The 26,082-nt window shown below is 43.8% G+C and overlaps 1 protein-coding gene across 4 annotated transcripts in view; it reads right to left on the bottom strand.

Annotated features, from left to right (window-relative positions):
- ARHGAP44 (Rho GTPase activating protein 44) overlaps window positions 1-26,082 on the bottom strand; it is a 481,248-nt gene that overhangs the window by 93,123 nt on the left and 362,043 nt on the right. For all 4 annotated transcript variants that reach the window (XM_085616812.1, XM_085616814.1, XM_085616815.1 and 1 more), the window contains exons 7-16: window positions 20,479-20,596; window positions 17,147-17,215; window positions 16,970-17,051; window positions 15,592-15,719; window positions 13,839-13,950; window positions 13,580-13,661; window positions 10,880-10,960; window positions 5,748-5,861; window positions 4,979-5,070; window positions 3,497-3,677 (exon numbers count right to left, since the gene is read on the bottom strand). In XM_085616812.1, coding sequence (XP_085472938.1) covers window positions 3,497-3,677; window positions 4,979-5,070; window positions 5,748-5,861; window positions 10,880-10,960; window positions 13,580-13,661; window positions 13,839-13,950; window positions 15,592-15,719; window positions 16,970-17,051; window positions 17,147-17,215; window positions 20,479-20,596 — 1,059 coding nt within the window. The remainder of the gene's footprint in view (window positions 1-3,496; window positions 3,678-4,978; window positions 5,071-5,747; window positions 5,862-10,879; window positions 10,961-13,579; window positions 13,662-13,838; window positions 13,951-15,591; window positions 15,720-16,969; window positions 17,052-17,146; window positions 17,216-20,478; window positions 20,597-26,082) is intronic.

The following is a 26,082-nucleotide window of genomic DNA, read 5'->3' as shown; positions in this document are numbered from 1 at the left end:
AACGGTGTCTGTGATGTGTGTCTCAAGCCCAAAGAGTGGCACATGCATTGTCCTTATATTTGCATAGACTGCAAGTGAAACAGTAGATGGTGTTCAAGCCATTGCACCTTAGAGTTCTCACTGACTGGCCCCTAAATATCATCATACACCCATGTTTTACAGGTTGTTGTTGGACACTTGCTTGGGATCTTCAGGGGCCACAAAACTGCAACAAATTGTCTGTGCAACAGCCTTCACTTCACGCACTCAATCACTTTAGGAAATGTCAATATACAAATATTTCTCTTTCAGGACTAGGAAGTGGTGGTGACTCTTATCCCTGGGTTGACATTCAAGTTGTCTACAGGTTTTGTTGAATTATTTTATATAGATTTTGCCCTAAGGTTTGCACACACTGCACACTAAATGAAGACTAAATTCTGACTGGGAATTGCAGTGTGTGCCCTGTAAATAAATAAACATATAAATATAAAACTGAAAGAAACCGCCGGTTGTGTCTTTTCCTAAATACTTCTACCAGCACTTTCCCAAAAGTATAAGAAATGTTGACAGTGCTTGAATTTTGTTAAAGCAGTAATTGAGATTAGGAAATTGTTATAAGTATGGGCAGGACATCCACGTTAATTTCTGGGATGAGCTAATATTTTAAAGATGACAATATTACCGAAATGTACTTTTCTATTCAACACAATACCTCTAGAATTCAAATGAGACTGGTTCAGGAAATTACAAGGAGAACTAAATAGCTTTATATGGGCCTCCAAAGCGACAAGAATAGGGAGGAATTGTAAATCCAGACTTTTGTCAATACTTTAGCTAAGCTTCTAGGTAGCTCAATACAGAAGGAGATCTCATTTTGGTATTGGATGCTATACTTGCCGAGGAACATGAGTTTACCTTGCCTACAGAGATATGTGGAAATGACCTGCCATCGCTGGACGTACAAAATCTCTGGCAAGTATTGATGTCTATTTTGTGGTATGTCATCAGTGCAGCCTCCCCTCAGGAAAAATCATTTATTTACAGGGCGCAAGTCGTACCAGACGCTGAAAAAGCTGAGGTATGGATTTTGGGATACGTGGGAGCAACAATCTAGCACTGGGATTTAAGGGGGGATTAGGGGGTAAGGAAGTCCAATGATTATGCAAAATAGAAATAACCCCATAAACAGGGATTTGGAGCTGGAGACTCCAGGGTTATCCGTCTTTGGACCCTATTGGACAGGAGGATAGGGGACCTGCCCCCCCCCAAAAAACAGACATCCAAGCCGGTGCAGAGAGAATGCGGGACCTTTGATCTCTTCCCAGACATTTATTGCACAAATGAGGACAATGAAAAAGAAATGTTGATGGCACCCAAATGTATTTCCTTCAACGCAGCCATTTTCCATCACTTTGTACTAGTGCTCATAATGGAACTCAGTATGCCATTTTGTCTTTGTAGATGTCCACTTAAGATGTATTTCTATACATTAAACCATTAACTGATCCAGTAGGCAAGATGTATTTCCATATGTTAGACCATTAACTATTCCAGTATGTGAGAGTGCCTGGGGATGCTTCTAGTGAGTCAATGTAGTAATCCACCTTATATATTGTTTATAAATAATCATTTCCACTGTTGGAAGTGATTTGTTCAACATATCTAATTAACAATTTTGGGTTTCTTCATTCAACCACTTGTGCATAAGCTCTGTTGAATCCCTTCCAATATAGCTGTGTTCATAATCTAAGAGGGAGGCATTATGCAAAGCATGGATGGACAGAGTTCTGCAGGGCATTATTATCATATATTTAAATGTACGACGTCTCAGCTGGATTCTATTGCATTTTGCAGCCCCTGCCTCATGTGTTCCTACTGTAGGTTATAAGATTTTGCCATTACCTTTCTTTCACTTTAATAAACATATACAAGGATGTGCTGAATACTTCACTGTTTGATGTTATAAATCCTAGGCCATTAAAAGGTTTGTGATATTATAGCAATGTATTGCAGTGTTGTATATTGTCCTACTCTAGTATGATGTATGTTTCTCTCCCCAGATATCAGCTTGGCAGCACATATGACTTTATTTTCTGTGTTCCATTATATAGCTGGCTAGCCCACTGCCGAGGGATATACAGAGTGGTAAAGGCTCTGAACTCAAGGTATAAGGCTGAGCTGCAGGCAAGGGCTTATTACATTGGAGAGTGCCTTTAACAACCTGTAGAGCCAAAGACAGAATACTATAAGGCTATTAGAATATGTCACCCACTGAGAATTGAATGTTCTACATTAAAAAGGGAGAAACAGAAATACAAACATTGAAGTGTTAGAGCAGAAGGCTTATACCAGCTATGATTGGCAGCCAGCCACTTAATTGTCTTCAATGGAGCTCCCAAAATTCCAGTGGTCAGTTAAAAGTTATATGTCTAGGCCTAGACTGATATCAGATTGTCAGAAAAGCTATAGACCATGGCATGTATTTGCTCATGAAAAGCGGGATAGCCCAGAATATATGCAAGGCCTATTAGAGACCATGGCATGCTGCATAAGTTTCTAACTGAAGAGTTTGAGATCGCCAAAGGTCAACAACTCTTTCAACCCCAAGGCATTAATAGCCTATATTAAAGGCTCTACCCTAAAACTTCAACGTCTGCACCTTACTCTGAAAATGTATAAATGCTGCAAAATACTTTGGTTGGATAAAACTCGCAGTCGTTATGTGACTTTTACACGTATAATCATCCAGAAAGCTTGTAAAAGACAGTGTAAGACTTGTCTAAAAGGTCAAAAACCAAGGGACAGGGCTAGCATATAAAGCAGAAAACAGAGATTCCAATTAACCAAAAGTGCCCCTACTGTATAGTGCAGATGAAGAAGTGCCCTAGAGTGGTTATTCCATATAGGCCTTTTGTCATTTCCTATGAGAATTATAGCAATAAGTGTCAAAAGTTAAACACTCAGTAGAGGAGGTGTGACTAACAGTGCAGGTGAAACACAAGAGTTTAAAGTATTGCAAGTATTTCGAAGTTAACAGTGACACCCACATATTATCAACAGTGTTGTATCCCTAAGTACTTTCCTTAATATTTAGGACTGCAAAATGAAGGGCGCTCCCACGCATACCCATCTCGCAAACTCCTTGATTGGCTTACAGTGTAATTTGGGAAGCTGGAAAACGTATCGAACCCAGAGAGGTTTGGGATTCAAGCAAGAAAGATACAGGTCATTTGGGGAGGGTGGATGGCAGGAAGAGTAGGGATGTACTTTGGAGAAGAAAAATTATAGAGGGTTGCAATACAGAAGGGAAAGTACACATACTGAGGAAACATCTCAATAAAGGTAGGAAGACTTTGGAAGTAAGTCCCAACCCATCTGGATTCCAGCGAGTAATGGTTTCTCGCCTCTTTGATGCTTGCCCAATATACAGCTGATGGGACACACCGGGCACTTTTGCGGTGAGTGAATTCCAATGTGATGCTTTAGACAAGACACAAAATAAGACACATCCTACCCATCCTTTCTGTAGAATTCCAGCATCATATTGTCGGTGGCAACACTGAGGGGGCGCCGAGCCTGGTCATGAAGTTTTCGGTCAGAGTGGTCCATGTCCGGAGATGGCATAGAGCTGTAGTTGGCATTATGGTTGATATGTACTGGGCTTCCATAGTTTCCGGTCACGTTAAATTCGATCTCTGTCCCAGAAAAAGAATAACTTAGTATGGAGCTATGTCAGACCACATTCTGAGAGGTTAGGGAGTAAAGTATGCTGAGCAATCCCCACCACTGGTGCCAGGTAGACACCCAAGCACATGGCAAAATGTTCTAAGCCAATCAGGGGAAGGGGCATTGGTTACAGAGTGGACACCATCATTCAAGCACATCGGTTACCTGGTCTCCACATGCCACCGAGACTAGGTACAAGAGTTAAAGTGCATTCAGAGAACAGCAGGAGTAGGCTGCAGTGGACCATCGCCAGTGGAAGCACCACAATATCGTCTCTGGCAGACCCCATGACTGTTGGCTTTTGGAGCAAGGGAGAACAGTCTTTAACTAAATCACTTTGGGTTTCAGCTCCCTTTCGGCTGCAACACGGGAGTACTCGTGAATTTGAAAAGAAACACACTCTCCTAAAATGTAATCGTTCGTGTAATGTGCTACGTTTTTTAAGGAAAAAGCCCTGATGAAGGTCTCAGCACGAAATGCACAGGACGTGTTGACCAAAGAAGGTTCTAAAGTCAACACTGTAAAGCTGTAATGTGATTTTAACATTACTATCATTGAACATAAATGACAGGACTAAAAAAGAATGAACTAATAAATAAAGCTTATAATTGGATTAAATGTTTAAACGTACTGAAGTTAGAGAGAGAGCAGATTGGGGAAATTTTTCGCGGATTCGGTGAAACGCCATGGATTTAAAACCCCATGACTGTGCCACTGTGCTGCTTGGTAAAGATAATGCAGTCACTGCACAGATGCACAGCTTTTTTTGGGAAGTTTTATATAGCGCCAACTAGACCCGAATGTATAAGAGCGCTTTACATGAGCACCAGTTACTTTACAGACGGAGACATTCACTTTTTGTTAGGCACGGGGAGATTAAGTGATTTGCCCAGAATCACAGGATGATGAGGGTCCCTAACAAGACTCGAACCCGGTTCCCTAGCTTTGTGGTCGACCGCTCTCGCCGTTAGACCACATCCTCTTTGAAGTCTGTGATGCCAGCATGCCAAAACGTTAGTTGGTTCACGGACTTTGCATCTGTCATCTTGGCCAGGTCAGTAGAGGGACATGGCTTTATGCTTCCCCAAACTCCCATCCACGCAACATAACCTGAAACTTTAGGTTGTGGTCCAGGAGGGATTATCTGATCTTTACATGCATGAACACATGCACCCATGTACCTTTTTATTTTTGTGTTACTATTGTCTACATTTTTCAAGCACAAATACTAGGGTATCATTTACTGCCAAAAATGGAATAGAGAAAATACCTCCAGGAAAGAACCAGTCTGCATGCTGAATTATGGGCTCGATGATTCCTACTATCTGCAGGGACACGGTGGTCATCATCTCTGTAATGTTCCTGAAGAAAGATAAGTTATGAAGAACTGCTCCAACCAATTTCATTAAAAAAATGTATATCTGGCAACAAGTCTTTCTTTTCATATACAGGGCATAAAGGTCTAAAACTAAGACTGGACTGGGAGAGGGAGATGGTGAATGAGCATCAAAAGGAAGGGTTCTAAACCACCTGCCTACCTGAGAGACTAAAGAGTTAATCTGTGCAGAAGGTGGAATCTGTCAGTACTCTACAAAGGACCCTGAGGATTTGGTAATTTTACTGACTATCCTCCCACTGCTAATTTAACATATTTTCATGCAAATGTAGTTAGTGATACCCATGAGTGACCTCTGTACCCCATGTTATCCAAACGCCAGGGGCAGGGAAACGGGCAGTTTTGCTGACATTTGAGGACAACGCCAAGAAAGGACGGTGGGTGGATAGACTTAGGAACTATCACAGACCTTGTCCTAAGCTCTTGTCTTTCTAGCTCTTCTCTGTAGGACAAACTAGAGCATTTTCTAAAGGCCAATCCATCTCTCTTAGGATTATTGGGAATTCTTAAGCTATTCAGGGAAGAGGTTTCACCTCAGAAAACAATATACATGACATTAAAGGCACTGTCTAGGTTGTTGACAAGCATCCAAATTATGGCTTAGCCCACACCACTGTACCCACAGTTCCACTTGCATACTCACCCCTCTGCCTGTGGCCAGAGCAGGTTGGGCCCCAGTACTATGGCCATGTTGCTTGGCGTCATTTTGTTTGCATCCTGGTATTCGGTCAGTTTAGCTAAAAACTTTATCAAGTATCTGGAAAAACAAGTGGAATAGTAAGTGCAGTGTTTTTGGACTGGAAGTAACAAAGTTGGCATGTGAAGTCCCATTAATGACAATTCTGTATTCAGGAATGCCAATGCCAGAACCAAGCCTAATAGCTGTCTCTGAAGATAACGAGGTTGACCATATTGATTTGTCAAGAGCAAATCATGTTTCTAGTTCTGGGCGTTTCATACTTTCTAGGTGCTGTAGTGTTTGTTCACACTTGAGTAAACTGGAATGCAAAAAACACAATATGATGTTTTTTAAAAGGAAACTGACCTGCTGAGAACAGGCTGTCCTGATGTCTGCCCTTTTGCTTCAGCAGCAACAAATGGTACTAAATCAAAAATCTGAAAGCTGCCTGGTCACGAGGTGTAAATGGCGGGTGAGGCAACATTACTGGCTCCCTAGAGCCCATGCCGTTCCCACTGTGTTCAGGTAGCAAATTGCACCGTGTGAAAACTGTGAAAAAACACTTCTGCTTTATACCTTTTATGAAACGTGTGGCAAGGTTGAGTTCCAGTCCACACAACAGGTACACATTTCACTCTATCATGAGAGCTGCACAATAGTTCCACTAGAGTTCAGAAACACAGCGCCAGGTCAACAACAAGATCTGAAAATACTTCTTTTTTCATAACACTAATTACATGTTGTAATTTTCTTTAAGGTAACGTTTTCGAGGTTTTGACTTCTGAATGGCTATAAACAGTGTACTTTTTACGACCTCTTCAAATTGTACACTTGTAGCATATGGTGTCCAATCAAATAACTGAAGAGAAACAGAGATTACAGATGTGCTGGAGACAGAAACTGACAAGAGTGATTATTCATTTTGGGTGATGACGGGGGTAAGGAGTAATAGCCACTTAAGAAGTTTGTTTATTCATTTTAACAATGTCAACATTTCTTATGCTACTGTGGTTCAAGGGTCATCTGATTGTACTTCCTGTCTAGGGTTCACTTCTTCGTGCAGTCATCCAGGTCAGAGCAACAGAATAATTTAAGTAACTTCTCTACCACAATTATTTTAGGAAAATGAATATCACTGGTCGGATGGAATGCGTGTCACTAGGATGCCTTCAGATCAAATGCCTATGTTATTATTATTATTATTATTATTATTATTTATTTTATAAAGCGCGATAGTCACCCGGAGGTATCCCAGCGCTGAGGAACCCTGAAATCACCAAGTCAGCGGAGCAAGAGACTGAGATAAGAGGATGGGCGGGTGGAGGGTCAAGGAAAAGGGGGGGGGAGGGGATGTACAGGTTAGGGAAAGAGATGGGTTTTTAACAGTTTCCTGAAATGCAGGTATTGAGGTTCAAGGCGTAGGTTACGGGGAAGTGAGTTCCAAAGGCGGGAGACTTGTACCGAGAAACGTCTTCCTCCTGTTCGGGTTTTCCTGAATCTAGGGATGTTGATAAGGTTTTCTGCATTGGAGCGGAGGGACCTAGAGTTTCTGTAGGGGGTGACAAAATTACTGAGAACAGGAGGACCTTGGTTCTGCAGTGTTTTATGAACGAGACATAGGGCTTTAAATTTGACTCTCTCCCTTATGGGGAGCCAGTGAAGGAGTTTAAGAGCGGGCTTAGCAGATGATCTGGCCGGGGTGTTAGTGATGATCCGGGCGGCCGTGTTCTGAATTGTCTGCAGTTTCGTAAGGGTCGCTTCGGGGGCACCCAGGTAAATCACATTACTATAGTCCAGCCTCGATACTATGAGACCTTGGACTAATAGTTTTTGGGATTTAGGGGGGAGAAGGGGCAGGACTTTCCTCAGAGATTTTAAGAGACCGAAGCAGGTCCCTGCCACTTTCTTAGCTTGTGAAGTGAAAGAGAGATCGGAATCGATCCACACACCCAGACTTTTCACCTCTTTTTTAGGGTCAGGGGGCGGACCCAAACAAGCTGGCCAGCTGTCCAGGGGAAGTGAGGCTCCTTTAGGGCCAAGTATAAGGACCTCGGTTTTTGTCCCATTAAGTTTTAGGGCTGATCTGTTCATCCAATGATGGACCTGCGTAAGGCAGTTGAAAAGATCAGCTTTCTGTTGCTTGGGATGGGACAAAGACACCACTAGTTGAGTGTCGTCGGCGTAGCTGACGACGCTCACTCCGAAAGGGATGATAACCTCCTCCAATGTGGACATATAGATATTGAATAACGTAGGGCTCAGGGAAGAGCCCTGAGGAACACCACATTGGAGGGGCATTTCGGAGGAGCGGGCGTTCTTTTCCCAGATCTGGTAAGACCGTTGGGCCAGGAAGGATGAGAGCCAGGATAGGGCTGTACCTTCCACTCCCACTCTGGCCAGTCTTTCGATGAGGAGTTGGTGGTCTACTGTATCGAACGCAGCACTAAGGTCGAGGAGGATCACTGCCACTGATCCTCCCCCATCCAATAGTGCTCTGGCCTCCTCTACAGCAGCCAGAAGGGCGATGTCCGTGCCCTGTCCTGGTCGGAAGCCCGTCTGGGAGCTTTTTAATTTGTTATTGGCCTCTATGAACTGCGAGAGTTTCTTGTTGACCAATTTTTCTGCGACCTTGCTCACTCCAGGCAGAAGAGAGATGGGCCTGTAGTTAGCTAGGTTCTCGGGATCAAGCGTAGGTTTCTTCAGCAGGGCTTTTACCACCGCCCTCTTCCAGCTTGAGGGTACAACTCCTTGTTGAAGTGAGGTATTGATCAGATGGGTAAGGGAAGGGATAATAGTGGGGGCTACCTCTTTAAGGATGCGGAGAGGAGCAGGGTCACTAGGGGAGCCGCTCTTCATGGAGTTGAAGGTATTTCTCACCTCGTCTACCGTGACCTGGCCCCACGTGGACAGACAGGTGGAGGTGTGTGGGAAAGCGATATTTTCCTCAGGACTGGAGGGGGGGATAGATTCCAGAATTAGTCTGATTTTATCGTGGAAGAAGTTGGCCAGTTGCTGGCATTTCTCCAGGTCGACTTCGGGATCGGAAGTGGGTCCTGGACCTAGTCCTTGGGGTTTAGACAGCTCTTTAAGGATGGCATACGCTTCCTTACTGGAGCATCCTGCTTTCTCTATTCTCTCCTGAAAAAACATGCTTTTGGTTTTATGAATAGCAGTTTTGTATGTCAGAAGAGAAATAGAGCAGGAGCTCTTGTTGGTTGCTGTTTTGTCGCGCCTCCAGGAGCGTTCGGTTTTTTTACACTCTTGACGCAGAACTTTAAGCTCAGGGGTGTACCATAAAGCGGATGGTATTCTTTTGGGTTGTTTCAGGGTGGTAATTTTCGGAAGCAACGTATCCAGAGAGGAAGTGATCCAATCGCTGAATTGTTTGTCAGCTATATTGGGGTCAGAGGAGAGCGCAGGGGTGGACTCTGCAAGAGAGTCAGCCCATATCTCAGGAGATAGTTTGCGCCATTGTGGGTCGGTAACTTGGGTTTTTGGGGTTGAATAAGTGGGAGTGGGGATTTCCCAAGAGAAGGGGACCAGAAAGTGGTCCGTCCAAGGTAGGGTCACCGGTGGGTCAGAGGTCATTATGCAATGTTGGTGAGGATCGGGTCCAATAGATGGCCCTTATCATGGGTGGGCTCATTGTTCACTAAACGAATATCTAGAGATGTTAAATCGTATATAATGTCCGATGCTGCTCGATCCGTGGGGTCCAGAAAATGGACGTTTAGGTCACCTAGTATGAGGAAGTTGGGGGTGGAAGAAGCTAGTTGTGAACTGGATTCGAATACAGCGTTGATGAAATTACCCGGGGGCCCTGGGGGGCGGTAAATTAGAAGCCCTGCGAGGGTGAGAGCTGGGGCGAGTTGGATGGAGAATTGGCCGCTCTCGCAATCCTCAATACCAGAGTTGGTCATGCGGCAGGTAAATTGTTCCCTGTGGATTATAGCTATCCCGCCTCCTCTCCCTTTAGGTCTATTAAGAGCTTGACAGGTATACCCGGTGGGGAGGGCCGTGACAATATCCGAGTCGGTATTGTCCGAGAGCCATGTTTCCGTTATGAACAGTAGGTCAAGCTCCTGGTTCTGAATCAGGAGGTTCAGTTCGGTGGCATGTTTGGGGAGGGAGCGACAATTAAGAAGTCCTAGTTTCAAGGAAAGGGTGGGTGATTTCGAGATGGGGGTCAGATTGCATTGTGGACAGGTCGTGAATGCCTTACCTGCAGTAAACGAGTGATGGCAGGCTAGGGTGTTCTTAGGTCGTAAGTCGTATAGAGTATCCGCTGTATACGTTACTCGAGCTTGAGGGGTACCCAGCATAGTGGCGGGGCCTAGGGCCTTCTGGGCCCGGACGGGCCCAGACGGGCTTGCCTTTGGCGCGCCTTCGGCGCGCTGACGGCGCGCCCGCTGCGCCCGTCCGCTGCGCGTCCGGTAGTTGCACATCTAAATGTGTAGGACAAGGGCGGGTGGGCGTCGCCTTTAAGTGGGCGTGGCCTCTCTCCCTCGCCGAGAATGGCGGCCGAGAAGTTTGTTAGGTGCTTTGGCGTTGCAGCGAAGGGGTCGCTGTTTAGGTGATTTTGAGCCCGCTCCAGAGAAGTAAACGGGTGAGTGAGGTTTTATTAAAGAATACAGAGTATTTCGGCGAGTTTGTGACACATATAACAATTTTAAAAAATGAGTGGTTCGTCTCCCGGCTTCCGCCTCAGGAGCTTTCAAGGTTCTGATATTTTGTCGCGCTGAAGGCAGCGTTTAAGTACCGTGGGCGGCGGGTGGGCGTCGCCTTAAAGTGGGCGTGGCCTCTCTCCCTCGCCGAGAATGGCGGCCGAGAAGTTTGTTAGGTGCTTTGGCGTTGCAGCGAAGGGGTCGCTGTTTAGGTGATTTTGAGCCCGCTCCAGAGAAGTAAACGGGTGAGTGAGGTTTTATTAAAGAATACAGAGTATTTCGGCGAGTTTGTGACACATATAACAATTTTAAAAAATGAGTGGTTCGTCTCCCGGCTCGTCTCTCCTGTTATCTGATGAGATTTGGCTGTAGAACAGGAAACCATTACTGGACCAGCCTCTGGTGATGGTCTCTGACACTGCAGTAACAAACCTCAAGTTATTGTAGTTGGTCTTCGGAAGCTTCTCGCATGCGTTCCACAGAGCCTGCAGTCTCTTGTCTTGGTCCTGGACGCTAAGGAAGAAAAGTTGGTTTCATATTATTATTGTGTATTAACAAAATAACTTAAATATATCTGACTGTTCCAGTGCACCTTGGAGTTTTTTTCCATGAGCTAACAAACTTCCACCAGGGTTAGGAGCAACAATTGGACATATTAGAGAAGGACCTCCATTAGGAGCAACAATTGGACATATTAGAGAAGGACCTCCATTAGGAGCAACAATTGGACATATTAGAGGAAGACGTCCATTAGGAGCAACAATTGGACATGTTAGAGAAAGACCTCCATTAGGAGCAACAATTCGACATGTTAGAGGAAGACCTCCATTAGGAGCAACAATTGGACATATTGGAGAAGGACCTCCATTAGGAGCAACAATTGGACATGTTAGAGGAAGACCTCCATTAGGAGCAACAATTGGACATATTAAGAAAGACCTCCCTTAGGAGCAACAATTGGACATATTAGAGAAGGACCTCCATTAGGAGCAACAATTGGACATGTTAGAGGAAGACCTCCATTAGGAGCAACAATTGGACATATTAGAGAAGGACCTCCATTAGGAGCAACAATTGGACATGTTAGAGGAAGACGTCCCCACTGGCACATTGGCCCAGGAGATAACTATCAGAAGCTTATTATTTTGATTATATGTAAAATGCCCTTCGTTACAGCCTTCATCCCCATCAATGACAAGAACCATTAATGATTCCTCATTTTGTATTCATGTGTCACTAGTGACTTACCCAAGAGAATCCTGAAATAAGTGAGGGGGTTACATAAAGTTTGCTGGTTTGCATGCATCAACCGAAAACTGGAGGATGTTCAATTTGGCCGATTTAGAGCGATCCAATTACATTTGGGTGGATGTCTGGTGTTCACCAAACTTGACATTCCCCCAAGGGATTGGGCCCGGATTTACTAACCTTTCAGGCAGCACAGCAAGGCCGTGTGCTGAGCTACGTTGTGTGGAATGGAGATAGTAGAAATGTGCCATATCCATCAAGATATGGCACACTTCTGCTCTCTAGCAGTACTGGAGCACTTCAGGGAGAGTAGCACCAACGTAGGCACCCTTGAGCCATGCTCAAAGGGAACCTGAGTTACAGGAAGGATTGTTTTTGTGAAAGAAGTGATCCCTTAAGCACATTCCTATTTTAATGGCTGTTGCAGTAAAGAGGAAGTAAACCCAGGTTTACTGCCTTTATTAAATCTGGGATTCCTTAAAAAGTCGATGGATGGATGCATCCATGCTCCACCCATGTAATGCCTACCTGACACTGCATTGCATTACTTTTGTTTTTTACAAATCCATGCAGAGCAACACAAAACGGCCCTTGTGTGGCTTTGTAAATCTCGACTAGCATTTTGCGTGGTAACTGCGCCATAACGGTGGTGCAATCTGGACCAAAATGTAAGTAAATCTAGGCCCTAGTTTGGAGTGTCCTGTTAATTCCAATGAGCCCGGTAACAGAAGTTACCAGGATCACTGGAATTATAAATTGCAGTGTGATAGTGCTTTTAGATAGATGAATGTGTGGCTTTGATATTACCTGTAGGAGATGAGAGAAGTGTAGTAGAGTTCAGGAGCGTTGGACAGCATCTCTTCTTGTAGGCAAACATGTGTCTTTCATATATAAACTTGGTCAGATACAAGAAAAAACGGGACATTTTAATCCCAAAATGAAATGATGTGCCTTTGCTTAGTGGGCCCAAAGATCACTTGCCAAACCGAGACCATCTGACTAGTGCATTCAGTAGAGGAAAACTGGATACCTGCATAGTAAATGACAAAACAATCACTATTCTGCTTTCGAAACAGAGCACAATTCCCCAGTGAAGGCTGTTGGTCCATCTGTTTATGAGTTCATGGTCAGGAACTCAAAGTAGGAGATGTGAGAGATGATGTTTTGCTCTCCCTAAGTGTCTTTACAAAGCAAAAGGGGCTGTATCATGATGGGCTTAACTGGCCCGGGCACAGCCGAGGGCCTGCTTTACGCAACTGCAAGGCATAAAGTGAATTCATTTAACCCGATATTTTTCTGAGTAAGGGCTTTATTCTCAGACAGCACCTCTCAGAAATAGAAAGCACAGTTTCCAAGCTGTTTTATCTAAAAATAAAGTATTTGCTCACAGAAATATCGGGTTAAAGTAATTCACTTTTCACACTGCAGGCGCATCAGATATGTACTTGGCTGCGGACTGCACCAGAAAAGCGCGTCATCATGGCGCCCCACATATTAAAAACAAAGAGGGCTGGATTATTGGTTCTGGACAATTCTCAGAGGGCTGATGACTGAAGGGTTGGTAGAGCTTTGATGGAGTCCCTCTCCCGCAAGACTTGCCGGACAGGTGATTGACTACATCTCCTATTTGCCAACAAAACAACTAATTTCTTGAAGCAATAACAATAAAGGTTAAACTGAACCTTAAAATGATGGGGGACTCACTGTAAACACCTCAGAACTCTGGAAGAGGCTGGAAGAGTTGGAGAAACTGTTGTTTCCTATCATGGCCAGAGTCAGCAGACGGGTTAATGATTCCCATATTAAGACTATTCTTGCCTGAATGAGTTAGATCACATCTCTCCCATGCTCAATGATAGCTGTGACACATAGAAAAAGACTCACTTGGACGCCTGTATCCATTCCTCATAGAGTTCGAATGTCATCAAGGGTTCTGGAAGCTCTCGAAGGTAAGACTTCAAAGCTCCTGGAAGACAGAGGGGCATGAAAATGCTTTACAAGGAGAAGGAATTAGGGAGAAGTAGTGAACACCTCTGGCTCCACTCAGTAGTGTGAGTCTGGCCTGCGAGTGGCAGAGGGCTGGATCTCATGGACTTATCAAATTATCCTTTTGCTGTTTCACTGAACATTTGCTCTCACTTACCTGCTATTGCATGCGGGTCAACAGAATACTCTGCTACATCTACCACACAGCAATCCAGAGCAGCCTTGAGCTTTTTCAACTTCGAGGCTGAAGGCGCCACCCGGAAGAGACCCTAAGAATTAAATGGACAGAAGTGTGAGGGTCAGAAACTGTAAAGATAAATGCTCACCCTTGTTACGTATTTAACAGTGTAGGCCAGATACACTACAATAACCTCTGAGAAATATTGAAAGAAACATGCAAAGGATTTCAGTTACCCAGACCTCTTTCACTCTATTCACTATGACTGAGTCTTAAAGAGTTTCTTGGGTGCCTGGAGCATTTTCTGGAAGTTGAGCAAGTCTTCCCAAAATCCTACTGAATTTTGTATGAGTGCAGTCAAGGCCTACTGTAAATGTCTCAATCATTTCCAGAACTGAAGGGAACAAAGATTCTCCAAATAGTGTGCTATATCACTTAAATGTAGTCGACATCGCCAAATATACATCAAAGATAATTTTGGTAAATTTGATTCTCTGAATTTAGAAGCAACATTTGCTTTGATTTTTAATATTAAGACCCAAAATACCAGCTGCACAGTATTGGGGTGATTTTGCTGCATGTGACTTTACCATTTCTGTTTGTTAAAAACGGTCCAATACATCGCAACTGCAAGTGAAATGGGTAACTACTGTGTGGGGACAATATTTCAGGCCATCAGACCTCAAGAATTCCACCAGTACATGCGGTTTCACAACATACATTTACCGCCTGTTCGGAGCCAGTGCGTGGGATGGGAGATCAGGTAGAGGTGCTGGGATTGGAGGCTAAGGGGTTGGAGAGGTAGCTGATGGATGTGGACTTTTTTTTTAGCAAGGGGATCTTCCTCAATTAGAAAAAAAGAGATACACAACTTTGCTGCTACTGCAGCTAATGTCTCAAGCAATTTTTGCAGCCACTTTTTTCCAGTTGAAAATTTGGTGTCAGGTTCTTTATTTATCCGTTAACCCAGATGCGCAAAAACCTAACAACTAATAATTAGGTGCCGTGAAATTAACGGATGCAGGCATTTGTTAAATTCATTCCCCTTGACTAATAATCAGGCGACTGCATCATACTCAACATTTGATGTCTTTCTCTTATTAGTTTCCATTTTTTTTTAAATAGAGACAAACTTGTACAATTCACTAGATTCTTAACTAAAAATCTACATTAAAAGTTCAGAGTCGGAGATTTAGTACCAGGGGGTAAAGATGTAGGAATCTCATTGGTCCCTACAGATCACAGTATCACGCAAAGTCAGTGTTAGTGTGGCCTTCCAGCCATGTCGTTTGGATAGCAAGATTGTGACGCTGACAATTGTAAGAAGTTTGAGGAGACAGGGCAAAAAGCGGCAAAGAGCATAGTGTTAGGGCTATAGAGATACTGGGTGACACTGGAGACAGGACACACGACAGGATGTAGTAAGTGGAAATCCATCTCAAACGGCATCATGAAATTCAGGGGCCAGTACCCTTTGAGTAGGCAAGGAGAATGACATTCTGTCTGGAGTGGATGACAAGGAACATCATGGACTCTATTGAGTGTAACAAATGCTATTTGACACTGGGCTGAGTAACTTGGACATCAGGGAAGATGAGTGGGCCTGACAAAGGATATTTTCTAAAGTGTGTGGGAAGAACTGGTCATGACAAAGAGCATTGAGACATGAGATCAGCTATGAACCCAAGGAAATAACTTGATGGCATGGGGAAGGACTTTTAGCCAGCCCTACCTCTTCCTGCATTCCACATTCAAGCAGCATTGTGACACAGGCTTCCACAGGAAATGCAATGTCACGTCCGCTGAGAGTCAGATGGTCATCAAGTGGTTTGCCAAAAGAGGGCTTCTCAATCCAGGCCTCTGATAGAAAAAAGAGAGGTGCAAGAAATGTCATCTACTCATATTGTTGACAAACCTGCCTGCTGGCTATATGGATACGTTTCTCTATGCAATTCCAGCTGTTCAAATCTAGACATCTATCACCAGTGCGCAACGCTATGGCACACCCAACTTATTTTGCAGCTTTCCATTTCACATTACAAGAGAATCTGCAACTTGGCTATCACTGGCCTCTGAAACTGCTCCTATTTTCCCTCCACTTTTCCTGGCCCGGTTAAAAACATTATACATAAGCAATAGATGATATTTTTGTTACAAAAATAGTGTTTGCTAAAAGCATAAACACTTACTCTGTGTGCAAGAATTATAAATGACGATTGCAACAGTTTTGAAGAACAGTAGAGTCCACCCGATCAATTCCCTGCCTCACCAGGGAGAATGCAGACCCTTGCAGTGCAAAAATGGTCCGCATGCATCACATTTACCTCACGACTCAAGAACAGTGATTGTTTGTTTTCCAAAAATAAAACACCTGCTTTCCAAGTTTTTCTCATGAAAATTAAAAAAACATACCAGCTTCTCTCATGTTGGAACAATCAGCGCTGTCACTTTTTGGTGAAACTACTTCCACCATTGTGGCACAAAGCCAGGCCTGGACCAGCTCTAAATGAAGCTACTAGTGCCTCAGCCTCGTACATTTAACCCTGTATTGCTTCAATGAGAGGAATGCTTTAGGTGTAAGTGCACTTAATAAACATCTTTCAACACACAATAATATTGGCAAAGCACTAAAGCCGGATATATCCTCCCCTTCCTGTCAGGGGGTCCTGTTTAACCTTTAACATCTTCCAACCAGTTCTTCTTTCTTCATTACATTATTGTGCTCTGGAAATACAGCAATAAATAATGAGGAAAAGTGACCAGAGTACTGATTGGAAGATGCCCCATTTGGGTTGGCCAATATTTAACTAGCTACTAACTACATAACAATACTGTGCATACTGTCAATGGATCAAATACATTTTTGCCAGTACTTCAGGGTCAGTATAGCTGATTCCTACAAGTAATTAACATTGATCTGGGTCTATTTTATCCCAGAAAACTCAGCCCTGGCCTAAAGGAGCATGACACACAAATGGTACCAAATCACATTGTAATTTTAATTTTCTCAAGATAATATTCGTCAACTGAGGATCAACCATAGCCAGCAATGGTGATGACCTTCATGTTAGCCACTGCCTCAGAAGACCGTAACCATAACCTTTACTCACCTTGCTGTGCTTTAATCTGAGGAAGCATGGTTTGTAAGAGCTCTAGTGACTTTCGATGATATTCCGCTTGAACCTCTATTAGCTGAGAGATGCACAAAAAATATATATTATTATTGTTAAACAATGATAGCTCAAAATATATGAGAAAATATTGAGCTGAGAGAATTGGAGGCTTACAGTCTGAAAGTAGTTTGCATAGTCGATTTCTTTGGCCACAAAACTGTACATGTCAGCTGACAGCTGGTCCTGAAGAGACAAAAGAACATCGTATTAGGGCAGTCATATGAGACTGAAACATGCAATGGACATGGGTGTGTAGCTGACACTAGGAAGGTTCTATTTAGTTCATCTTTACAGAACTACCCCTTCTCATATCTGCCCCTGCTCACTGACCGACTAAACCTCTTTCCAACTTTCAAGAATTTTTCTATTGCGCATATTTTTACAGTTCTGCCCAAACCCCTACCTGTACAGTAGAATGTTTCAACATTTCTTCAAATCGGTTGAACAGTGCTCTGCACAGATATTTGATTATTTCTACACATTTCACAAAATCTACAGTGTCTACAGATCTACAGTGTCAGCATTTACCACAGCAAGAGGCAAATCATGGTGCACGATAAACAATAGGAACCAGAGTGTTAAAGCCACTGCATTATGGAGATAATTTCTATGTACAAGAGTTTAATAAATGTTTTCACATGAATGATCAAAACGACCATACAACCTCTGGCAACAGGGGACTGCTCTTTCCCTAGTTCACAGAAAGAGACACAAAAGTGCACTGCATTTATATCTCTTGTGAAGGAAAACCAATCTCCACCCACATCAGTGACACTTGGATACCCATAACCAGCACATATCTACACAGCAACATACAGACGGATACTACAGTCTCATCCCCAAAATGCTAACTAGATTCCATACGGAGTTAAAATTAGATGCTTACAGCGTACTCCCAAAACAACCTACAGATGGATAACTTAAACTCTTCAACCTGTCTTGCAGAACTAAGCATTCAGCACTCCACAGCCATTAACAGAAACTTCAATTCCCAAACAGCTAAAGTCAAGTTACACAAAACACACTTACCTGAAACATGCATTACAAATAGAAATGTCTATGGTACTTGTCAATACGGAACAGTTACTTGCTACACTGTTCCTCAACCTAATGAATCTCACAGTTAGTGGTAAACAAGGCAAAGTTCTGAACAGAAGTACACAGAATAACCCCGACATGACCTAAATGCCATTGCTGCAGCCTAAAGGCCTAACACAAAATAAAGAAGTTTACTCCTAAAAATAAAAAAATGTCTTGCAACCCAGTTAGCAGATATTTCTGTGGTCTCCACGCTATTGGCTGGATTGCAAAAAACGACTCCCCTAATTTCCTGGATTTTCAATTACAGTCTTCGCATTCCCATTAACAAGGTAACTTTTTGTGCTTTCTAGTGTGGCCACTAGGTGCCCACCATATTACGTTTAGATACAATGTTTATAGAGTTCCATTGGGATGTTATTACATTTCCTATGGGTTCTACTGTACAATCATACAGTTTTTGGCAGTGCTTTTTAGGTCTCTTCTACAGACAGCTTTTAGATATTTGCTGTCGGAAGACCACTTACCATTGCTTGGCTTTTGTGTCATTCTCATTTGCTTGCTTGTTTATTTGATGACTTTCCTCCTTTTTCTTGTGATTGTCTTTACCGTTCTTTTTACTGGATGACTTGTATCCTTCCACTGTTCACGTTCAGGGAACTACTCTTCTCTTTTTCTTTCAATGCTTTCTCCCGTTAGTGCTTCCTCCCTATCAAATACCTCTCCCATTTGCACTCTGTGTTGCCACCTCCTTCCAAAACCCCCAGTTTGTCAATTGCTTCCCAAACCACTGTTAAACATTTTTTGTTTTTTATACCAGCCCATTCCCAAGCATCTCCATATTGCTCCTACTCACTCCCCAATATGCCAACCACTCAACGCACCCCTACGCCAGGTTCATATTTTACCAAAGCGATCTTACATTGCAGCCCCTTTACCCAACCCCCACCTTTCTCGTCCAGTCTCATCCTTTAGGAAAAAAAATATCTATGTAAAACCTTTACTTTTTACTGCTTCAAGGTATGTTTCAGCCATTTTGCAATGGTAAAAATAAAAGAACTTTTGGTCTATATGTGATGCCATTGATTTAGCTAGGAGATCCACTTTCATGTCAGAGAATTTCAATTATGCTCTTATCTGAAATCAATTGGTGTTTGGATATTAGAATTATGCCTGGGTCTTTGTGGTTTAATTATTAACTTATTAATAGTTGTATATAGTGAAAACAGAGAACAATGGGTAGCAGATGCTGTACATGGTCAAACTGTCATACAAACTATACTATAGTACATAATGTAGTATTATTATGTAATGCAGTAAAATACATAATATGGTCCTATTGAAAAGTTACTTAAGGTGAATGGAATATGCAAAGAAAATGACATACAGTGGGATCATTGTCAAAACCATTACCCTTTCAGAAATTACGTCAAAGAGAGGGAATTATTTAATTGCGAAAAGTATTGCAAAAACAGTAGGTGCCTCAGTACTTTATGAGAGTTTTTTCTTGCTAAAGGTGTTTCAGAAAGAAGGTTGTCCCTCTTTCGAAGTAGGCACTGACCCCCTAAGAGGGGTATTTTCTGGCCAAGGCAATCAAGTGTTCTGAAAACATTATTTAAGTATTTAAAAAAACAGCTTAACGAAGGTCATCACTTCTTGCGATTTTAGGATAAACTCTTTTGATAGTCACAGTGTGCAAGGCATAAAGGAGCCTGCTAATAGTGGGCTGTTGGTGCGCAATAAACCCCACCCCTGAGCACTGCATTAAAGTGAGTTAACAGCTGAGAACTTGGTGGGCATTGAGTGGGCAATTCTAATGGGTTTCTTGCTGGGATGCAGAATAATGAACGCCGACTGAGTGAGTGAAGAGATCTGTTAATGAACCATCAACGTGAACTGCCTCTAGGTACAACCATTCTAAAGGAAAAGTTATTAGTAGTATTAATGTTATTTGACACTTGTGCATAAAGCACAATAACGTGGCCTCCATTTTGGTCAGTATCATGTAATTCGTCCGCAGTCACTCCTTTTTTATCAAATGGAAAAAATGGCATTAGAGACCAGGTTTACTGTTCCAAAGACCACAGTCTAGCACTAGACCACATTTCCTTCATCCTCCATCCAATCTAACAATTTAGGTAGAATGAATATTGAGGAAAAACATGTAGATACAATCTGGTTGATGTTTCCTAGCCCCAGTTTGGCACTAACTCAGGCCTATGCCAACAAGATGCTATGTTATGTTAATTGTGAATTTCTAAAGATCTTATTTAATCTTTGTGTTTCGTGAGAGCCATACCTTTTGCATAAAATCGGACCATGATGTGGTTTCTTCTGTCTCTAAGTAGAGCATCAAAAGGTTCTGATTATAGCCAGTTTCCAGGGCATGCTGGAGAAGATGCACCTACCCTGCAAATTTCAACTCGATTGGCCGCCTCCTCCATTTCTTCCCTGAGGGCATCGGCTTTGGCACCCGAAGGCTGGGGGATAGTGGACATTCCCGATCCCTTGGCCGACTGCTGCCACCTGAGGAGCAGGAGAAAAGGATACAGTCAGCAACAAGCACAATATGTTTCATTATGTTATTTTTGCAACCCTTTCAGCTTGCAGCATTTGGCACTAACAAGCACCTTTACAATTAACATCTTTAAAAAAATATTGATTGATGGCACAGATACCTCATCGTACTGGATTCAAGAGTCTGCGTTCAAAAAAGAAGTAACTCGTTCACCAAAGGAATTCCAAAGTATGTTTGCCTGTGTTGACTTAGTCATTAGTGAATCCTAGAAAGCTTTCATTAAAATATAATTATGTTACAATAAATCGATTATGAGTGCAAAGAGGATTGTACTTATGCTCAAACCAACAAACAGTTAGTTCCAGCTGTCTTCAAATTATGTGGAAGTGCGTCAATGAGAGGCCCCCTATATTTTTGTAAATATCTTCAACTTATGTGGAAGTGCGACAATTTAGAGGCCCCACACATTTCTGAAAATATCTTCAACTTATGTGGAAGTGTGTCAATTGACAGACCCCACACATTTTTGAAAATATCTTCAACTTATGTGGAAGTGCGTCAATTGACAGGCCCCACACATTTCTGAAAATATCTTCAACTTATGTGTGACAGGCCCCACACATTTCTGAAAATATCTTCAACTTATGTGTGACAGGCCCCACACATTTCTGAAAATATCTTCAACTTATGTGGAAGTGCGTCAATTGACAGGCCCCACACATGTTTGCCAATCATCCGGAGCTGCACCTTGCTAACAGGACAAGTTATGAATTTAATGCAGTGCAAACCTAGACGTCAGTCAACTGTAAATTTTAGCAATTTAACTGAGGCTAGAATAGGTTTTACCAAGCTTTCCTCGAGCTGAGGCACCAATCATATATCATTTCTTGGAACCTGCGCCTCTGTGTCTACTGATATATTGAGAGACGCAGAAGAGGCTAGACAACAGCTTATCATCCACATATTTACTAAAATGGAATGACTGCGCACTGTACTACTCAAAAGCCCTTTGCTGTAACTTGCACTTAATATTTGCAAATGACTCACTGCCACGATTAAGTTGAGCCTTCTCATCGAATGTTCTTGACCTCATCTAGTTACCACCTCCCTCGCCTACACCTCCATCTCTGACCGGAGTCAGAGGGAGCCCTGCCAATTACAGGAAATATCCAGGAGAGAGAGCACGGGCTTAGTCATGACCACAAGGCAGGACAGAGCCCATCTTCACCCTCCCCCTCCCCCAGCAGCAGGAAAAGCACCAGAGGACACATTAAAATGAAGGGAAAAGTAACATGAAGAAGGGAAGCAGAGATCTTGGTATTTTGATACATGTGGCTTTGAACATTGTAAAACGCTCCGATACCCGCAGGGGCCATGTTCGCGTTATATAAAACCTATATAGCTTCCTCACGTGATGCCATTGATTTAGCAAGGATATCCACTTTCATGTTAGAGAATTTCAATGGTGCTCTTATCTGAAATCACTTGGTGTTTGGATATCAGAATCATGCCTGGGTCTTTGTGGTTTAATTATTAACTTATTAATAGTTGTATCTAGTGAAAACAGAGAACCATGGGGAGCAGATGCTGTACATGGGATGGTCTCGCGGTTTTATTATTTTCTGAAAGTGTTATTGCCCCAGGGAGGCAGCTGTTCTTTTAATCCACACTTTTCAGACATTCAGCTCTTCCTATGAGCAATGCATTTGTTCTTCAAAGGGGTAAATCTGGGTTTGATTACAAGGCAATTTTGAAACTGATTTTAAATAGTTGTATGGAAATTAAATCTCTTGATTACATTGAAAACATGTAGCAATAAAGTCAAACATTAAAATTAGAAACCACCAACACAGTCAACGTTATTAGCAACTAACCTACGAAGATTGCCTCTTAGAGAGAGGAAATTTAATCTATATCTCAAAGCCCTCAGGGGATAGAAAAACCTTTGTGGCTTGCAAGCTCTGAAATTGCCCACTAAGAAATGACGCCCTCTGCATGGCAAAAACTGCATTTAGATTTAAAGGTCTTATAAAAAAAAATATGGTTCACTGAAACTCCAACTTAGGGCTTTCTACTCTCACAAGGAACTTAGGGTCTGATTTACAGTCTGACGGATAGTACTCCGTTCATCATGGTGGCGAAGGACATTACCTCGCCACCTTTACTGATTAACGTCAGTCTGTCAAATGTACAGATGACCTCCAGCCCAGCAGTCATCTCCATACATTGAAAGGATCCATCATCATAGGGGTTCCTCTCAATGTACAAAATCTTTAGTGAATGGCCTCCAATAGTTTTGACGGCCATTCACCAAACTTTAAAAAAAAAAATGTTTGTCAGAAACAAACTCCCAAAGTGGGAGTATGTTTCAGAAAAACATACAGCAAATGACCTCTACACTAAGGCAGCTTTCTCCCAGGGTATGGAGGCCATTCCTTCATTCATTCTATTTTCTGTCCCTCACCACCTCATTTTTCCTGGCAGTGACAGGCAGAAAAAAAGACATTCAACTGTCTAACCTAAACAAGGCAGGCAGTGTAATGTTCTTACTCCAATGGTTCCCTACTCCATCAGACTGACATGAAAGTTTTCCATTAACAGAACCAATGGGGGCTCTGTCGAAAGAAAACTTAAGGTCTGTCTATCTCTAAATGAGGCAGGTGCACAGATCATTCGGCGGCCCAGGTACTCTGAAGCATTTGCAAAACACTTTAAATCAAGTATTCAGAAAATAATCATACTGTTGATTTTCGCTAATCCAATCCCCTACACCTGTCCCAACTGTATGTATCTCCGATAGAGATGCCACATTTATTATTATTCCCCGGACCACCAACCAACACATTTTCCATAGGTCACAGGGCATCTTCCCGAAGGGTAACATTGTAGTTACAGCAGTTTGTAGCATGAGCCAGGGGATTAACGCAAGACCCAGCACCCCCTGTGGTGTAGGGAGGCCCATAAGCATTTCAGGGCCCCCAAATCCTTCAGCAGCCCCCCTTCTATCCTAAGGCCAATCAATATATGTTAGGTCGGAGAGAATGGGGGTGGCGTCTGCACATTCGGTGGGTGGCATCGTTTATGTTATGCCACTGGTATGGGCAAGAAAGAAACAATGCACATTTGCTTTCCAATCTTGTGCTAAATAATTTTACCAACCAGCTTCCGTAAGATCCATTCTTATCCAGCCTTTACTAAGGAAGCAACTAGAAAGAAAGACCAGAGAAAACTCATGAAAAACAACTGGAATGGCATTCCCATATTTGTTCACTGTATTTGTTTAGCTAGCACATGCCTGGCAAGTAAGTGGTTGTTGGAAAGTGGAATATTATGTGGTATGGCTGGGTGGCCTTACCATGTAACATTATCACAATACCTCAAAGATGGTCCTTGGATTCATACTAATAAATCCTTAACTCAGTCCTGGTAGAGTTGCAAACAGGAATCAGGCTTTACAAGAGGAACAAGTGTTAAGCATTTCAGAGTATCGACATGGCCGATAAGTAATTGACACAACTCAAGAGCGACCCTTGACCCTGTCTCGGGCAGGCTGCTCCCCACGCCGCACAGTACCACCTGCTGTGCCCATGTACCTTGCTCCCTACCCTCACTGCTGCTGCGAGTTTGAGGCCCTCCTCCACCCGCAAGCTACCATCTGCGCCTCATCCCTGGTGGCCAGTGGGGAACCGTAAGTCTCTGTGTGCCCCCTGTGCCCCCCTTATGATTGACTGTCTGCCTTCTGTTTTTTCTTCTGTACCTTCATTGCCAGTGTAATTTGGTTTCGCCCCCTGTGCCCCTTTTCACTGTCTGCCTTCTGTTTCTTTTTCTTCGGTACCTTCGTTGCCAGTGTAATCTTGTTTTGCCACCTGTGCCCCTTTTCACTGTCTGCCTTTGTTGCCAGTATAATCTCGTTTTGCCCCCTGTGCCCCTTTTCACTGTCTGCCTTCTATTATTTCTTCTGTACCTTCATTGCCAGTATAATCTCGTTTTGCCCCTTGTGCCCCTTTTCACTGTCTGCCTTCTGTTTTTTCTTCCGTACCTTCGTTGCCAGTGTAATTTCGTTTTGCCCCCTGTGCCCCCTTCTGCTTGATTTTGTTGTATTGTTCTTTTTCCATTTTTAGCCAGTATTGTGCCCCGCGTTTTTCCGCCCGTCTCCACTCTCCCTTCCTGCTGCTGCATCCCCTGCGGCCCGCCCCCCATTCATCCTGCTCCCCCTCCCAGCTGCTCCTCCCTCCCACCTCCCCTTCTTATGGCGGCTGCAGCGCCTGCCCCCTGGTCCCCGCGACCGCCACGACGACCGACGCCACTACGATGCCAGCACCCTCTACGCACTCAACACCGGCCGATCACACACCTGCTTCCTGGCGGCCCCGAAGCACACCGAAGGACCCTTCTCCTGCTGGAACTGCAGCTTCACCAGCCTCCGAGCCGCCAAACCGTCCGCCGAGAAAGGATGCAACCACCTCAGATGCATCCTACTCAACACCCACTCCACACGCAAACATGCCGATGAACTCTGGGACCTGATCGACATGTCCACCCCGGACGTCGCCTTCCTGACAGAGACATGGATGAATGCCTCCTCCGCGCCCGACATCATCATAGCCATCCCGGAAGGCTACAACATCACCCTCAGGGACCGCACTAACCGAGTAGGAGGTGGAATCGCCATCATCCACAAGAACACCCTCAGGGTCTCAACCAGCAGCGATGACACCCTCAGCACCGCCGAACACCTGCACTTCCAGATCCACATGGACAACAACACCACCCTTTAGATGTACTCTTGTCTACAGACACCCCGGACCCCGGCCTTAGTTCAGTGACTCCATCGCCGACTTCGTCAGCACGCACGCCATGGCCTCCAGAGACTACATCCTCCTCTGAGACCTGAACTTCCAGCTCGAGAACACCAACAACACCAACTCCACCACCCTGATCGACAACCTCGCCAACCTCAGACTCTGACAGCTCATCACAATGCCCACCCATTCCGCCAGCCACACGCTCAACCCCATCTTCTCCGCTAGCTCCCACGTCTCTTTCAGTCACACCACCGTACTTCACTGGACCAACCATCGCTGCATCCACTTCACACTCCGGAAACCCACCATGCACCACCGCACTCAACAGATCCCCCGCCGCAGCTGGAGCAAAGTCACCGATGTCCAGCTTAACACCACCCTCGCCCGGAGCCCACCCGCCGACCCTACCGACACCGTTGCCCGCGACCTCAGGTGATGGATCGACGACTGCACCAACACTCTCGCCCCGATCAAGAAACCCTCCAACAGACACACAGACAAGTAAGCCAGCTGGTTTACCGCGGACCTCCAGGCCTCCAAGCAAACCTGCCGGAAACTAGAGAAGAAATGGCACCACGAACAGACACCGGACAGCCATGAGGCCTACAAGAACGCCATCCGCAGACACCATCACCTCATCAGAACCGCCAAAAGGGCATCCTTCAAGAACCGCCTCGACAACAACGCAC

The sequence above is a fragment of the Triturus cristatus genome, chromosome 7 (genome assembly GCF_964204655.1).
Source record: "Triturus cristatus chromosome 7, aTriCri1.1, whole genome shotgun sequence".
Taxonomy (NCBI): Eukaryota; Metazoa; Chordata; class Amphibia; order Caudata; family Salamandridae; genus Triturus; species Triturus cristatus.
The sequence above is the reverse complement of the archived record's forward strand: the minus strand, read 5'-3'. Positions and strand labels throughout refer to the sequence as shown.